We start from the raw sequence: 15,570 nt of genomic DNA, 5'->3' as shown, positions 1-15,570 counted from the left end.
CCCCCCCTCCCGAGACTGGGGAGAGAAATGATCATCTTAAGAAGAAAACCTTTAATGTAATTTCCACTTACACCCAAGCGCATCTCAGCCCCCAGCAAACACAGCGCTGGGTCTGCCAACAGAGTCAGCTCAGGAGTGGTTTGAGATGGGAGAATTCCTGCCACGGGACGATGCCTGCCCCTCATATGGCTTCAACTGCTTCCCCCCCGCGCTCCTCGGGCAGAGGGGGCGGTGGAAAAGGGGAACGCTGAACCATTTGTAGAGGGAGAGGACAGAAGGAACCTCTCCAATAAAATCTGCGTTCCCAGCCAGCTGAAATCGCTGTAGCTCTGTATCTTCTGCAGAACGGCAGAGCGTGGAAATCCGAGGCATGAGGTAAACAGAAGACACTGCCATCTCCGGACAGAGGGAGGCAGTGCTGTCAGTGCTTTAAGGGCCGGTTCTGTGACTCGTGGGGTGAGGGGACCCACCAACCCACACCTCGAGAGGGGAAAAAGGGTATGGAGATGGGCCTAAAAAACCCAAAACAGTGGCAACAAGCTAAGGGAGAAAACTAGTTTACTAAATATGATAGTGTAGTGCAAGATAATGCAATGTAACACAATATAATTGGAATTGAGGCTAATAAATCAAATAAAATTAGAAAGGAAGAGTGTCCAAAACCAAAGGCCATAATCTAATGCTGAAGGTGGGACAGCTTGGGAGCACACACCACAGAGATGAGCAGTATCAGAGGGGCATTCTCGTGACATGTGAGCACCTTTATCTTTCCCTCTGAACCGAAAACAGAATCAGAACAGAAAGTTCTCAGGGAGATGGAGTTCTCCTCTGAGCACTGAGTACCTGGCAGCCCAAGGAGCATTGGCTCTTTAACTCCCAGAGCACTGCATGATGTTAAGACATGGAATACCAATAACAAAAACCCCAAACCCACGACCAAATGTCCATGGTAAGGAGCAGGAAAGCTGCTGCTCCAAGCCCAGGGAAGAAAAAAAGTAAAGCTGTCAGCAGAAGGTAGCAGCTATCACACACACTGCTCCGTGGAGAGAAGAGCCCTTCTGGCACGGTCACCCTGGCAGCCCAACACTGCCAGCACTGCCTCTCAGCACCTGCCTGCTGCACATCACATGCCAGCTGCTCTCAGACTCCGTCCCTCACTCTTACACCGCGCATCTTCCATGCACCTGCTGGCCCAGCCCTGCAGATCCTCGTGGAGGAACGGGCTCAGCTGCCTGCTCCTCCTGCCCGGGAGGCTCTGCAGGGTCTCAGCAGACATTCTCAGACACAGCTGTGTCGGGCGTTACAGGTTCATGCTGGACTGCTGCTGCTGCCATGCTGATGGCATCCTCCAGGCTCTGCTGCTCTTCTAACTAGGGGAAGAAAGATATAACAGTGCCCTCTCAAAATGTGTGCTCTGGGAGGGCTGGCCTTGCCCCAGAGGACAGAGGTGTGAGGGACTGGCAGTGGAGCAGAGTGGCAAAGCAGAGAGACACTGCTGCGATGGGGAAAAGCAGTACGAAGGCACATCCTGCAATCCAAGCAGGGTGTCCCTGCTCTCTTCCACATGCAAAGCATATGGGAATTAAAGAGCAAGCAATCTGTGCAGGAGGAGATACCACAAAGCAAGAGGTCGAAGCCGGTGAGTGGATGGAGATGCACACGGTGAAGGTGGCAGCAGTGATGCTCAGGGGGCTGCGTGGTACCTGCACTGCTATGGGAGCGCCGTGTGTGGTCGCCAACAATGCCACCTGCTGATGACACAGGGATGTGATGGCTGGCTCCTCAGACATGACTGCCCCAGAAGTGACTATGGTAACCTAGGAAAAGTTGAGACAAAAGACAATCGTGTCTTGAAAGAAAACGGGATTCCCACCCAGCAGGCAGAGGGAAGGCTCAGTCCTGCCCGTACCGGCTGTGTCTCGGTGCCATCAGTGCCGACCACGGTCACAAGGTGTGTGTCACCACCCATGAGCTCTCCCTCAGGCACTGTGAGGGCACTGCTTTGTATCACCACGCTGACAGCGCTGCCCAGGGCCTGCAGGTCTTCCTGTGACAAACTGATCTGGATAGGACAAAAGCAGATGCTCTCAGCCAGGCTGGCTTCTCTTACACAACTCCTGATTTTAGCAACAGAAAGGTTAAAATATTCTCTCCTCCCTCATAGTTAAGACCTCAGGGGCAGAGAACAACAAGGACACTGCACAGCATCACAGACAGAATCAGTGGAGCCCTCACAGATCCCTGGCCTCTAGCTCTCCCCCTTCAACACCATCTCCCTTTCCACTTAGCATCTCCTCTGGGCTCCAAAACGACAGCTCATGCAGGCAGCTCCTCGTGCTAAGAGGAAACAAACCTCACTCATGGCAGCTGCTTCCTCTGCCCCGTGCCACAGAAGGTTTTCCCAGTCAGCACACAGGCAGCTCGTGCAGGGAAGTACGTGCAAGAAAAGCACTGCTGTTTACAAGCTACAGAAAAACAATCTCCAAATCCAGCCTGTGTCAGCAAAGAGTGGGAGCTGCCTTCTGACAGCAGCGCAGGAGGTGAGGGACAGCACACCAGCCCAGACAAACACCTGCAAGACCCTGTCCAGTGAGGCGAGTGGTGACCAGAGGCCTGTGATTGACCCTTCACATCAAGGCTGCAGCAGTGGGATAGGACTGTAATGGAAGAGCCATTGTGACAGACAGAGACCCAGGGTCTGTTTTACACAGAAAAAAAAGCCTTATAGAGAAGACCAAGCTGAGATCTGGACCCCAAGGGGACATCCTATTTAGTGACTTCAGGAAGTGCCTAAAGGGATGCAGAACGGGTGAGGGAGAGGCAGAACCTCACTCAGGTAACTGCTCTCCCTCTCAAGTGCTGCAGGCTGTTAACATCCATACCTGCTCTGTCTCATCCTGAGAGATGAGTGGGACCTGTGCAGGCATATCATCATCATATTCCTCTTCATCCTCATCTTTCTCCATCTCTGATGGGAAAACAACATGCTGGTTCTCCATAGGGGAGCCTCCTTCATCAGCAACTAGGTCAGGGAAAGCAAGGAGTAAAATGGGAGAGAGCAGGCAAGTGTGTATCTGAGTGCACGACCTGCCTGGTCACTGAAGGGCCAATGAAGAAGAGCAAAAGATCATAACAGCCTGGTGTTAGCCTGGAAAGAAGGGCCTCTCCCTGTACTACAGGGCAAGATGCAGTCCATTCTCAACTGATGACACTCAGCTAGGACCACGGGGAGAACTCTTGGCTGTGACATGAACCCGGGCTTTATGAGTGAGCTGCAACAGCCACAACACAGATTCAGGTCCGAAGGAGGACAGCAGATGCAGACCCTGGCTGCCATCCATCTCCCCTCTCCCTCAGGGCACGACCCGGGCACGCTGCAGGCGATGTGGAAGTGGCTGCTCACCCTCCAGCTGCTGCTGTTCACACAGGACATGTCTGCTCTCCCCCGTGGCCTCCAGCTCACTGCGGCCGCTGCACTTGTGTGCAGCCAGCGTAGAGGTCTGGGTGTAGGTCTTCCCACAAACCTTGCAGGAGTAGGGCCTGCTGCGTGTGTGCACCACCTGGTGCTTGTAGAGGCTGGAATACTCCGTGAAGCGCTTCCCACAGCCCGGCACAGGGCAGGCGTACGGCCTTTCCCCTAGGGCAGAAGCCACAGTGCACAGTTTAACCCACTCGCCCTCATCACAGATTCTTTAACAAGAGGGAGAAGGCAGAACTGGAACAGGAGCAACAATCAGCCCAAGAAAGCAGTTCCTATTTCTGTTAAGTACCTGGCTAACCTGAAACATGCTCCTTCAATGCCTGGCCCAGAAACGATCATTTCAGTCCCAAACATTTCCCAGCAGCCACACACTGTCGGTGCAGAGCTGACTGGGGAGGAGCTGTACTGTCTTTCACCCTCTCCCCTCCTCACCTGTGTGGATTCTTACGTGGTTCTTGTAATTGGTGACACTGGTGAAGCTCCTTCCACACAAGGGCTCTGGACACGTGTACGGACGCTCGCCTGTGTGCGTTCGGATGTGAACCCTGAGGATGTGGGAGGTGGTAAAGGAGCGTTCGCAGCACTCAAACGGGCACTTGTAGGGACGCACCCCTGCAGTGACAGAGTAATGCTGATGAGAGCCAGACTGCAGCTACTGGGAGTGCCCCACACACCTGTATCCCCCTGCAGTACGAGACCAATGAGATCTCAGATCAGTCCCAAATGGATGCACACTTCCCCCAGTAAAGCTGGCAACCCTTATCCCTTTCATGGAGCTGTGAGGAGCTGAGTTGATACTCCCCAGTGCCACTTCTACCACCCAACTGCTTCCACCTGAAGACAACTCCCCCTTGCTTCACCCAAGATACAGCTGAAGCAGTACTTGATATTGGAAGCCTTTCTGATAAGAAGCTCAGTACTGTCACACTGCTCACCCGTGTGTGTCCGGATGTGTTTCTGTAGATCACAAGAAGCTCTGAAGGCTTTGCTACACGTGGCTTCTGGGCACTTGAATGGTTTCTCACTAGTATGTATCTTCATGTGGGTCTTCTGCACGTACCCTGCCCAGAAAAAAAAACAACACACCATTAATTTTACAGTGCAAAGGAACTAACACTGCAAGCTGTGTAACACCTCTCAGCTCACACACATCTATCCTGTGTTCACAAAGCTGAAGGGGAAGAAATATCCAATTTCCCAACACTCCCTGACTACTCAGTTTCCTCTTTTAACTCCTTTAATCTGTCTGTAATCATTTCAGTCCTGAGCAGCCTCCCTTGCTGCGATTCCTTCTCAGGGGGCATTAAGAGCCATGCTTACTGTGCTCTGCTGGAAAGAAGGGCTGATATTCTCAAGGTGATTTTGATAAGACAGAAGATAGAATTTTCACATGTTACCTGTAGAAAATGTCTTCCCACAGTTTGGGAAGCTACATGCATATGGCCGGGCACCTGTATGAGAACGTTCATGTACCTGGAAGAGAAAGCATGGGTCCTCTAAGGTCCATGACAATGGGGTAAGGAAAACAGCACAGGGAAACCTATGAGTTGGAATGAATCTGAAGTTCTCTGCTGGATTTCATATTGGCCAATTAAAAAACCTGTCTCGTTCATGGGTCAAAGCATCTTCTCAATGACATATTCCCATTTGATTTATTCCAAATTACAGATGCTTTTTCCTAGTTCTTCAAGACTAAAAGCAGCTCCTTAAAGTCCTCAGAGAAAAAGTCACTGCAGAATGATGTGCCAGCACCACGGGGTATCCTCACCCTTCCCCTGGTGCACTCGACCTTTTCCCAGGAGCATCTCCCTGCTCTTTTGTATGGGAACATTCTGATCTGGCACATAACATGGGGGCATCCTTGGTCTGCATGCTGTGACTGCATGTTAGCTGCTTTACCTTCAGATGTTGGGAGGTGGTGTAGAGGCGGCCACAGCCTTCGTACTCACAACGGAAAGCTTTACGTATCCTCTTCTTGCTGCTGTGCACCTCCTGCTCCTGCAAATCCTGCCAAGCAACACGTGGAAATTAATGCAGCCAGCCACCACAGCAGCTGCCACCAAACCCCATTCAAATAATTTCTTTCCTTGACATATGTATGCAGCCCTTCAGTTGTCCCCACAGAAGGCTGCTTCTACAGACAGATTGCACTTATGGTACAACACAGGTGACAGAGCAGGGCTCGAGGAACCAGCATTTCCCATTCCTAGCTCACATTTCCTACCTTGGAAAAAAACCCAAGCTGTACCACAGCAGCTCTGTTCTCCCAAATCTGTGCCTGCAGTATGTTAAGGGTAAAAGGCCCAGCACTCTGTGGGTACTAGCTGGGTGGTGCAGCAGGAATGTGCCACACTCCAGGTCCCTGTCAGCCACTTGTCAGTGGTGACACCCATAGAAGCCCCCAGCAGTTTCTCTTCTCCAAGATGGCACTGCACGTACTACTTTGTGCACTTTTAATTTGTACATAGATCCGAATTAAAGGAGACAACTTAAACTCCAGGTCAAATGTGGATTACCACACCAGTCCCTCAGTGCTGCTGGAAGACCATTAAGGAAGCAATTGCATCCTCACTTTGTTGGTGTACTGCTTTAATACATAAATGGTCCTGACATCAAAGGAATCATCTTTCTCCTCTTGCCCAGTTTCTGCCTGCACTGCTAGGATGGTGCTGCCAGGGGACACAATGACAGGATGATGGAAGTTGGTGGTGGAGTCATCCTCTGGTTGGGCAGCCTGTAAAGTGCTGGAATCATAACCTTCTGCAAGAGAAATAGACAAAATCAAATGTAGAAGAGCTGCTGAGCATAAACCAGAAAATCTTCATCTCCCCAGGCTACCTACAGCTTTGGGAATCTGCAACACTTCAGCAGCTTTTGCTCCAGCTGCCAAAGAAAGAATTAGGAATACTCTTTACCTTTAGGTATGTAAGCCACACCTCTGTCTTCCAAAACTACTGGCTGTCCATCTTCAAGAGCTACAAAATCTGAAAAGAGGGAAAAAAATCCACACACATTATTGGAAGACTCAGATGGGATGGAGGGGGTACAGTTCCTGAACACAACAGCATTCATTCCCACAGAAGCACACAGGGCAGGGCTGCCTGCTTGTGCTGAAAGTCAACCATAACTATACTTTTAAGACACCATCTGAGCCCCTCACCCCTAAATTTCAAGGTTTTTTCAGGCTCTATGCATAATTTTATGGCACCTCTTCGTCTCTCTGAGGTAATGCTCACCAATTTCACATCCCAGATGTACAACCATGGTGACACGGCTTCCAATAACCCCTACGCTCCCTCCACAAAACATCTTCCCCCTCAAACATCTAATCTAGGAATAATACATTATCTTATGGTGCAGAGGAAACTCCTGTCCAGCTGCTCCTAGATAATGCATTTGTTTGGGCTCTGTAGTTGGCAAAACCACAGCACACAGCTTACTGACCTTGGACTTGTAATCCATCAAACTGACAATATGTGAGAGAGTCTGCAGGTGAAACATTTAACAGGCTTTGCTTGCTACACCAGCAAATTTAGCTTTTTGTCAAATTGCTAAGAACTCTGCAGGAAACCACATGTTCTGCATCCTTGTTCATTCAGCCTTAAAACCTCGGACAAGGAGAGAAAACCCTATCTCTAGATGGGGTCAAAGCTACAACAGATGGTTTCAGTCACACCAGCGTCCTTCTAAGAAAGGTGAACGTATGGTCCTCACCTTTCTGAACTATCACAGGATGGATGTACACTGTGTTTTCATCCTCAGTTTCAGTGACTTGCTCTTCGATTACCTTTTCACCTGCAGCATTAAAAACAACACTATTAGCACTGCTCTCAAAGTCCACGCTGCTCTGATGAGCTGTGCTCTCCCTTTGCTGCACCTTCACAGGGAATACAGTCATGCAGAAGGCAGAACTGTCACTTGAATGTTGCTATTTATAAAGCTCTCCTTCAAACAGCCATAGAAGCACTTATCTTCCCAGAAAAGCTGGAGCCTCCCTTCCCTAGGCAGGAGGGTAAAAGGCAAAGAATCTCAGTTATCACTTGTTTACAATCACTTGTTTGAAGCAGAAAGAACAAAGTGTGCAAAGTAGTTTGGTTTTAAAGTAGAAGGTAATTATACTTCTGACAGAGAAAACTCAACTGGGAGCTTCTAATGGCATCAGCAAGGCCTGAAAATATATTTTCTTCTATGTTGGTTGGGAACCAACACATTTGGGATTAAAGTGATAACCCTAAAGCATTACTCCCTTTGTCGAGTTGCGAAGACTGGACTCTTAAATACCCTGCAATAATATTTTAGTTTACCTAATTATTTGATGTAGAGAGGACCCTGCTCCATCCTACTTCAAACTCAAATTGCTTTCAACTCATGAAAATTATTTGCTGGGGGAAGTCACAAAACCTACTGGTTTTCAGCTCTACAAATTTAATAAACTTGCAGTGAGTTTACACAGAAAAATAAGTGAAACAGCAATGACCAGGAGATGGAGTTCTTCAATTCCCATTCTGTAGGCTGGGAGGTAGCACGTTCCTTTCCTCGGGAACAGCAGGTGATGAACAAAGGAGCACCTTCACACCTCAGAATAAGGGCAGGGGTTGAATTTGACACTGATACCACATGTAACCAACACTGAGCTCAGCACCCTTTTGAGTGAGAAAAGCTTTACTGGGAACCAAACTCTATGCACTTCAATGAGGTCAAACATCCTGCTTAGTTTCAGGGGAAGTTTTAGCTGAATAGGGTCCTGTGGGCCATACAGGGAACCCCCAGTCTGAACAGAACCTTCACTTTCTATTGCAACAGCCCTCCCATCTCCAAAACTTTACTTCCAAAGCAGAGAATGTTTTGTTCACGGATGCATCTCCCGTGTGAGGAAAGGCTGAGAGACCTGGGACTGCTCAACCTGGAGAAGATTGAGAGGTGACCTCATCAATGTTTGCAAATATCTAAAGTGCAGTAGTCAAATGGATAGGGCCACACTCTCTGCAGCAGTGTGACAAGGGGCAATGGGCAAAAACTGGAACACTGGGAGTTCCACACAAACATGCCAAAGAACTCCACTGTGAGAGTGAAGGAGCATTGGGACAGGCTGCCCAGAGAGGCTGTGCAGCCATCTTTTCTGAAGACATTTCAGACCTGCCTGGACACTTTCCAGTACAACCCCCTGTAGGGAACCTGCTTTAGCAGAGAGGTTGGATTCAATCTCCAGAGGCCCCTTCCAACCTCTGATTCCTGCTACAGTCCTCTGTGCCAACCCAACACAGTCCCAAGCTTCCTATATGAGACACATGATGCTCTGCATGCCACGAGGGCACTTTATCTCCAACTTCACGGGGCTGTTAAGAGACTTTGAGACCTCACAGCCCAAAGACTCCGTTACCTTTGGCAGCCTGCTGGACGGAGGCTGCTGTCCCATCGCTAAGGGTCACTGCTTGCATGCCCACGCTCTCCATCACGCCAGCAGCTTGTCCTCAGGCACAAGTCTCACTCTGCTCAGCGTGCCCTCTGCAAGAGGCCTGCAGAACGGCGAGCCATCTTCTTTCCTACAAACCTGAAATAACAGGCACAGTTCCCGTGCAATTCTTCCCCGAAGTCCGTGCGTTTACTTCAGAACACTGACTGAAAGTCAACGACAGCTCTGCACTCACCTCCCTCTGGGGCAGAACACGGCCTGACCCCCGACACAGCCCCACGCCGTTCCCTCGGGCCCCACAGCTGCCACCAGAGCACAGCCCAGCGCTACCCCAACAGGCTGGGCCCTGAGGGGAGCGGGGCTCAGGCCCACGCCGGGATAGTACAGCGGCTCCCCGGGCCCGGCCGCCCCGCCCCGCTCTCCCGCTCTGGCCTCCGCAGAACACTGAACGGACCCGCCGAACACGAGCCCGCCCCATACCGCGGCCCCGCAACGCGCATAGCAGCGCAGCGCGCCGCCGCGCCTCAGCCGCTTCCCAGTGACATCCTGGTTCCGGGGCCCCGCTCCGAAAGTAGTGGGTGTGGCAGGCACGCGAGCAATCCCGCTCCCTGTGCCACTTCCGTACTCCCTGACCTCACCGCCACACGACGCCACTCCCAGCATGGCGCCACCCGCGGGGAGAAAGCTCGCGAGATCTCGGCCACACTTATAGCGCGAGTCGCCCCGCCCCGTCCTCTCCGCCTCAGCCGCCGCCATGAGGTGAGCGCCGGTCCGCAGCGTTATCCTCCACCATCCGCGGCACGGCTGCTTGGCAGGGGTTGGGTCACCGGGTCCGATGGCGGGGAAGGGGGCGGGTGACCGGGAAAGGCGCCGATGGTGCTCAGGGCGGGCCGGGCTGAGGCTCGGGCCGGGTCCCCGCTCCGCGGCCTGCGCTAGGCCCGCGCCTGAGCCCGCCTTGTGTCTCCCCCCCCCGCAGCAGCAAAGTGTCCCGCGACACCCTGTACGAGGCGGTGAAGGAGGTGCTGCAGGGCAGCAAGACCAAGAAGCGCAAGTACGAGCCCCGCCCTGTGCCCGGCTGAGGCCTCGCTCCCCGTGCGGGACCTGACCCGCAGCTCTTCCCTCAGGTTTGTGGAGACGGTGGAACTGCAGATCAGCCTGAAGAACTATGACCCGCAGAAAGACAAGCGTTTCTCCGGCACCGTCAGGTTCGGCATCCTCCTGCTCCCACCCAGCCTTCAGCCCGCGGCCCTCAGCCGAGGGCGGCTTCCCCGCTGCAGGCCGTGCTGCTGAACGCCCCGGGTAGTTCGGATCGTCACCCCCGAGCGGGTGCGGCCGGACGGACCCCCACCCTGGGTCTTAAAACATGAGGGGAGGTGTGGGGCTGCCCACACCGCCCTGCCCTAGAGGCAGGTTCTGAGCGTGGAGGAAGATGTGAGGCGCTGCGGTAAGGTATCTGCACGTGGGTCCCTCTGAGGTGCGTGGTGTCCGTGGTACACCGGGTAACTCGGGCTCTGTCCGCAGGCTGAAGTCGACCCCGCGGCCCAAGTTCTCCGTCTGCCTGCTGGGGGACCAGCAGCACTGCGATGAGGCCAAAGCGGTCGAAATCCCTCACATGGACATAGAGGCTCTGAAGAAGCTCAACAAAAACAAGAAGCTGGTGAAGAAGCTGGGTGAGTGGGGTGTGAGTTGGTCTCTGGGGGCCATGGCTGATTTGTGCTTGGTAGGGACAGCAGGTTTCCCTGTGCTCATATTCCCACGTTAAGGTTAGCTGCAGAGAACGTAAAACTGACCACTGTCAGCTTGAAGAGTAGGATTCTGTCTGGAAACTAGCCAGGAAACCTTTCAGCTTCTTACAGTGTGAATGCCTGACACATCAGTGTTCTGGGATTGCAGTGCAGTTCCTTCTCTGCGAAGGAGAAGGAATACAGGACAGTTGTTCCTGTCTCCTTGTGAAGTTATCTGCCTCACCTGGTGTGCCATAACTTTCCTCATTAGGGAACTGGAATGCAACAAAACCATGTAGAACTAGAGGCAAAACTTGATCTTATCCTGCACTACTGCAATGAACAGAGTGGAGTTGGCATATTTTTAGTTATAGCAGATAAAACCTTTCCTTACCTACAAAGTCAAAGTCATTTTGCCATGTACCATGAGCTTACCATTCAGTTCTTGGAACCATTGGAGGTGAGGAGACACCATAGGATACTGTTACCATAAGCTCAGCCTCTCTCAGGTCTGTGTTACATGTACAACTCTTCACTCAAGCACAGAGTACAGGAAGAGAATCTTGGTAGAGCTCTGAGCGTTCATAATGTGGCTTGATAAATGCCGCGCATTTCTGGGAAATCCTTTATGTAAAGTTAATGGGATTGCTGTCAGGATGTCAGGCTCTGAGAGCTGGCAGGTTTGGCTGGTGTGACAAGAAATGGCTTATGATGTGGTATGAGGAAAAAGGCAGGGCTTTGGGAATGTGAAAATGCATGTGTTGGGGGAAATGCAGCACTGCAGTCTCAGCTCAGCTGTTGTTTCAAGCTCTGGGTTAGAGCTGAGTGAACTTCCTTACCTCCATTTGTTGTCACAGCTAAGAAGTACGATGCCTTCCTGGCTTCGGAGTCCTTGATCAAGCAGATTCCTCGAATCCTGGGTCCAGGTCTGAACAAAGCTGGCAAATTCCCTTCTCTCCTCACTCACAACGAGAACCTGGTGGCCAAGGTTGATGAGGTCAAATCTACCATCAAGTTTCAGATGAAGAAGGTAAAGAGCTGAAGGCTTCCAGTTGGCAGCTGCTTAGCTGTGGGGTGGTTGATGGTCACTTGGTTGTGGCTGCGATCTCTGGTCTGGTCTGTAGGTGTCCCTCCAGTGTCTTCCAGCAGCTTGTGCTGAGAAGCATCCTGTGCTCTGCTGGGCAGCAGAGGGACGCAGCTACCAGAGCATTCAGCTGCTAACTGGAAAAGAACAATTTATCTGTGGTTAGAAGAGCTTAGAAAAGTGATTAGGAGATGATCCTGATGTTTGAGTGCTGAGCACAATTGGTCATAATTAACACTTCCAGTAAGTGGGTGACATGTTCAGGGTGTGGCCCTTGAGCCAGGCATGCCCCAGTGGGTTTGTGCATGCTGCAGTGCTTTGGCAGAGGCAATTTTGGGACTTGACTCTGCAAGTGAACTTTGCAGCAGCTCTGTGGATGTCTGCGCCTACTGGCAAGAGGTGTCAGGGCAAGCCAGCTCCCCAGAACCAAAATAACCCTGCTCAGGCATTTTAATCTCGTGCCAGTGGTCTAAATAGGACTCCTGGGTATTACTCAGAATTAGCAGCTCTGCTTGCTGAGGTGCATCCCTGGACTCCAGCTGATCTGAGCCTGAAGGCACAGCTGGAAGGAGGCAGTAAATGCAATAGTTAGCAAATGCTTCAGCATTTGAAGTAACAGAGCTAATGATGTCCTGACGCTTCTCTTGTCAGCTCGCTCGTAAATCCTTTTGTCTTCAGCCCGTGGGGAGCAGCGACTACAAGCTCCTCTGCAAGGCTGGCAGGCAGAGGCCTGGCCTCTGTGTGCATTATGTGCAGAAAGAAAGGGCTGGTGGAGGGTGCCAAAACAAAAAGTGAAGCTGGCGCCATACATAGCAGTGAAGTTTGGAGCTAGTGGTCTGTGCTGTGCTGGGGTAGGAGCTTGCAGGAGACGTGCCAGTGCTGCCTGGTGAGTCAGGCATGGGATTAGTTACATGAGAGGTCTTCTGCTTCCCTGCTGGTTCAGTGTAGCACCGTGCACATCCCCCCCCAGCTTCAGGAGTCTGGTGCTTGCTGCTTGCAGTGAGCCACTTTTGCACTCTGAGGAAGCCAAACCTGTGCCAGCTGTTACTCAGATTGCATCCAGATGCTGCCAGACACATTCACGGGAGGCACATGCCAGACATAAGGAGCTCTGTATGGATAAGCTGGGGAAGTTAGGTGCAGCAACAGAACATAGGGTGCTTTGATCCCTCAGTGAGCATAGCTGGGCTGTTCTGACAGTGCATGAGTGACCCTGGTGTCCGTGTCCCCAGGTGCTCTGTCTGGCTGTGGCTGTTGGTCATGTGAAGATGACAGAGGATGAACTTGTCTACAACATCCACCTGGCCATCAACTTCCTGGTGTCCTTGCTGAAGAAGAACTGGCAGAATGTGCGTGCTTTGTATATCAAGAGCACCATGGGGAAGCCCCAGCGTCTGTACTAACTGGGTGGCAATAAACTTTTAGGACATCTTACAGCTGTGTGGTTGCATTCCTCTAAAGCTTATTGGGCAAAGCTTTTTGAAGAGCTACTTGCTTCCTTGCAGTGAGAAGGGTTTTGAATGCTGTGAAATGGAAAGGGGCATCAGTTCAGGGGAAATGTTGGACTTAAATGTGTGGTTGAGCTTTCTGAGTCACACAAGCTGATTTGTTGTGTGAAAGACAAGCTTGTCACCCTGCATCCAGAGCAGGAGGGAAGGGAGCCAACTCAGCAGCCAGAACAAGCAAAATTGAGGTGGTTACCTCAAAGCTCAGTGCCCAGAACAGCTGCACCCAGCAGTGGTGTTACAGCCTCAGGGCTCCCTGTGTCACAGGACTCCCTTCTGCCATCCTGGCACCAGCAGCCTGCTTGCTCTCAGGGGCACTTCGAGGCTTCTGCTGCCCTGCAGTGACCAGTGGCTGGACTTGGGCTCCTGCACAGCAGCAGCTCATGCAGACTTGGTAGGTCCTCCAGCTGTCCCCAGTTACATTGGGGTTTAGAAGATTCTGGAAGTTCCAGCTCAGCAAGAGGTTCCTCACTGGCTCTGCTTTGCTCTGGCCTTGCAGAGAAGCATGAAGTAGTTCTTGTCCAACTCAATGTTCTGGGCTAAAAAGGAGCTATGTTGCATTTAATTAACACATATAAATAAATGTATTGTGTAATGACTGCTGAGCCTATGCAAGGCTGTAGGATTTCAGCTGGAAGAAAAGCTCTGTGCCCTCAAAAAGAGCTGCTCTGAGCATCTGAGGAACAAAACAATGAGAACAGCTTTGGACCCTGCTGTTAGGAACCTTTTAAAAGAAGCATCAGAGCCAACTTCTGAAAGATCGACAACACCAAGAAATTCCATTTAATAATTAAAAAAAGACAATACAAAATGCAAACATTTCTTTTTACAAAGTTCAGATACTTTTTTTTTTCCTCTCTCTTTAATCAAGTGCAAATAACGTTACGAACTACATCTTCCTCATTACTTTAATCGCTTTGCTGGAGATGGTACACCAGGACCTGCTGCAGAAGGCAGATATAAATATCCCAACATGAAAAAAAACCCAAAATGAACATCCACCCCCCAAAAAAACCCACAAAAAAAAACCTAACCCACACAACCACCCTTATTTCTATGTTCACTGCATTGAAACATTCCATGGTTTTCAGCCCTTCAAACCTTTTCTGTGGCACCTGGTGGGTGTGGGTGGAGAAAGGGCTGCTGCTTTCTGCTGGGGGGTTGTGGAAGGGGGAGGACGTGGTACCAGATCTCTTTGCCTTTCTCAGGAGGATATACAGCCCCACTCACCTTCCACTGCTGTCTGGTGCAGGGCTGCACCCAGGACATCACAGTTCCCAGGTCCACCCACACAGGATCAGAGCAGCAGTAGCAGCTCCAGAGTTCAATGAAATCACAGATAATTAAAGAGCTCTGCGGGCAGGAGTGGCTGCATCGCACCAGGGCCACCACAGCACTCATTCCTGGCTTGGCTTTTTTTCTTTTCCCCCCTTTTTTTCTTTTTTCTTCATCCTAAATATGAAAGACCCTTTTGGCGGTCACTGCTCCGCTGTGGCTGCCCCAGAGCGACTAGAAACAAAACATAAAACCAACCCTCCGAATCCCTACAACGGCTTTTGTGCATCAAAGCAGCTGCTCTCAGACACCAAACCAAGCGACAAACAGCTCAGCCCCCAGCCAGGCTGCGAGCTGGGCAGCAGGAGGGAGAAGCCTACAGCTGCAATGAATCAGTGCAGCCTCTTCCAACCCTACACATCTTGGGGACAAACCTCAGCTCCACTCCGCTAGCATGTCAGAACCCATCCCACTGCCCCTCAGAGCCCAGGAGAAGTTGTAGGGGTGTATGGTTAACAATGAATAATGCCAAGTAGTACTGTGGCCAGATATTTTGCAGATGGAAAGATTATCGTGATGGAAAGAGGCAATCAAAATAAAGGAAAACGCTCATCGGTATCCTAGGCTCACAATACAAAACTCCAAAGGAGCAATCTCCAGAAAGAGATCCTTCCCCAGTGGTGTCAGCCCTTAAATGGGGGCTGGGAGAGGTGGAGTCAGGCTCCAGCCCTTCTGGTCACACAGGTGCATTGCCTTCCCCTGTGCTCCCATGTCTGACTCAGTGCTCAGCTCAGGTGATCCATCAGTGGTTCAGGCCGTGATTCAACAGTTCCCTTACGAGGGGTGAGGGAGCAATAAATAATCATTCATTCCCAGGACGAGCAGTGGGATGGAGCAGCGCAACATTTCCCAGAGCTGAGGAGCTCAGTGAGCCTGAAACCATATGGCACCAACCCTGTCCAGTATTACAGCCACCCCAGTAAAGGTGATGGATCCACTGTGAGTGAGCAGAAGTGCCTTAAAACCCAGCAAAAACTCACCCCATCGTGGCCAAGCCCCGCTTTCCTGCAGAGGAGAGGTGCAGCCTT

The 15,570-nt window shown here is 51.3% G+C and overlaps 2 protein-coding genes across 3 annotated transcripts; one reads left to right on the top strand and one right to left on the bottom strand.

Moving 5' to 3' along the window:
* Positions 1–1,189: 1,189 nt before the first annotated feature.
* ZNF76 (zinc finger protein 76) lies at positions 1,190–8,934 on the bottom strand. Of its 2 annotated transcripts, XM_065740278.1 has the most exons (13): positions 8,862–8,934; positions 7,196–7,276; positions 6,397–6,465; positions 6,054–6,241; positions 5,381–5,488; positions 4,879–4,954; positions 4,417–4,542; positions 3,914–4,093; positions 3,404–3,637; positions 2,883–3,022; positions 1,910–2,062; positions 1,704–1,817; positions 1,190–1,370 (listed from the first exon to the last, which is right to left on the bottom strand). In XM_065740278.1, the coding sequence occupies exons 1-13, from the start codon at positions 8,932–8,934 to the stop codon at positions 1,266–1,268; spliced, it is 1,647 nt and encodes a 548-aa protein (XP_065596350.1). In that variant the 3' UTR covers positions 1,190–1,265. The 2 variants fall into 2 exon arrangements, with proteins under 2 accessions (XP_065596350.1, XP_065596351.1); XM_065740279.1 differs by lacking the exon at positions 1,910–2,062.
* Positions 8,935–9,587: 653 nt separating this feature from the next.
* On the top strand, positions 9,588–13,136 carry RPL10A (ribosomal protein L10a). Its single transcript, XM_065740277.1, has 6 exons — positions 9,588–9,653; positions 9,871–9,945; positions 10,019–10,099; positions 10,416–10,564; positions 11,476–11,648; positions 12,935–13,136. Exons 1-6 carry the CDS (start codon positions 9,649–9,651, stop codon positions 13,103–13,105), a joined length of 654 nt encoding a protein of 217 aa, XP_065596349.1. The 5' UTR covers positions 9,588–9,648; the 3' UTR covers positions 13,106–13,136.
* Positions 13,137–15,570: the final 2,434 nt, after the last annotated feature.

This window comes from Cyrtonyx montezumae, unplaced genomic scaffold, assembly GCF_038088225.1.
Source record: "Cyrtonyx montezumae isolate F1298 unplaced genomic scaffold, pur_monq_1.0 scaffold_26, whole genome shotgun sequence".
NCBI classification, from domain to species: domain Eukaryota; kingdom Metazoa; phylum Chordata; class Aves; order Galliformes; family Odontophoridae; genus Cyrtonyx; species Cyrtonyx montezumae.
Note: the sequence above shows the minus strand (reverse complement) of the source record. Positions and strands in the feature narration are given on the sequence as shown.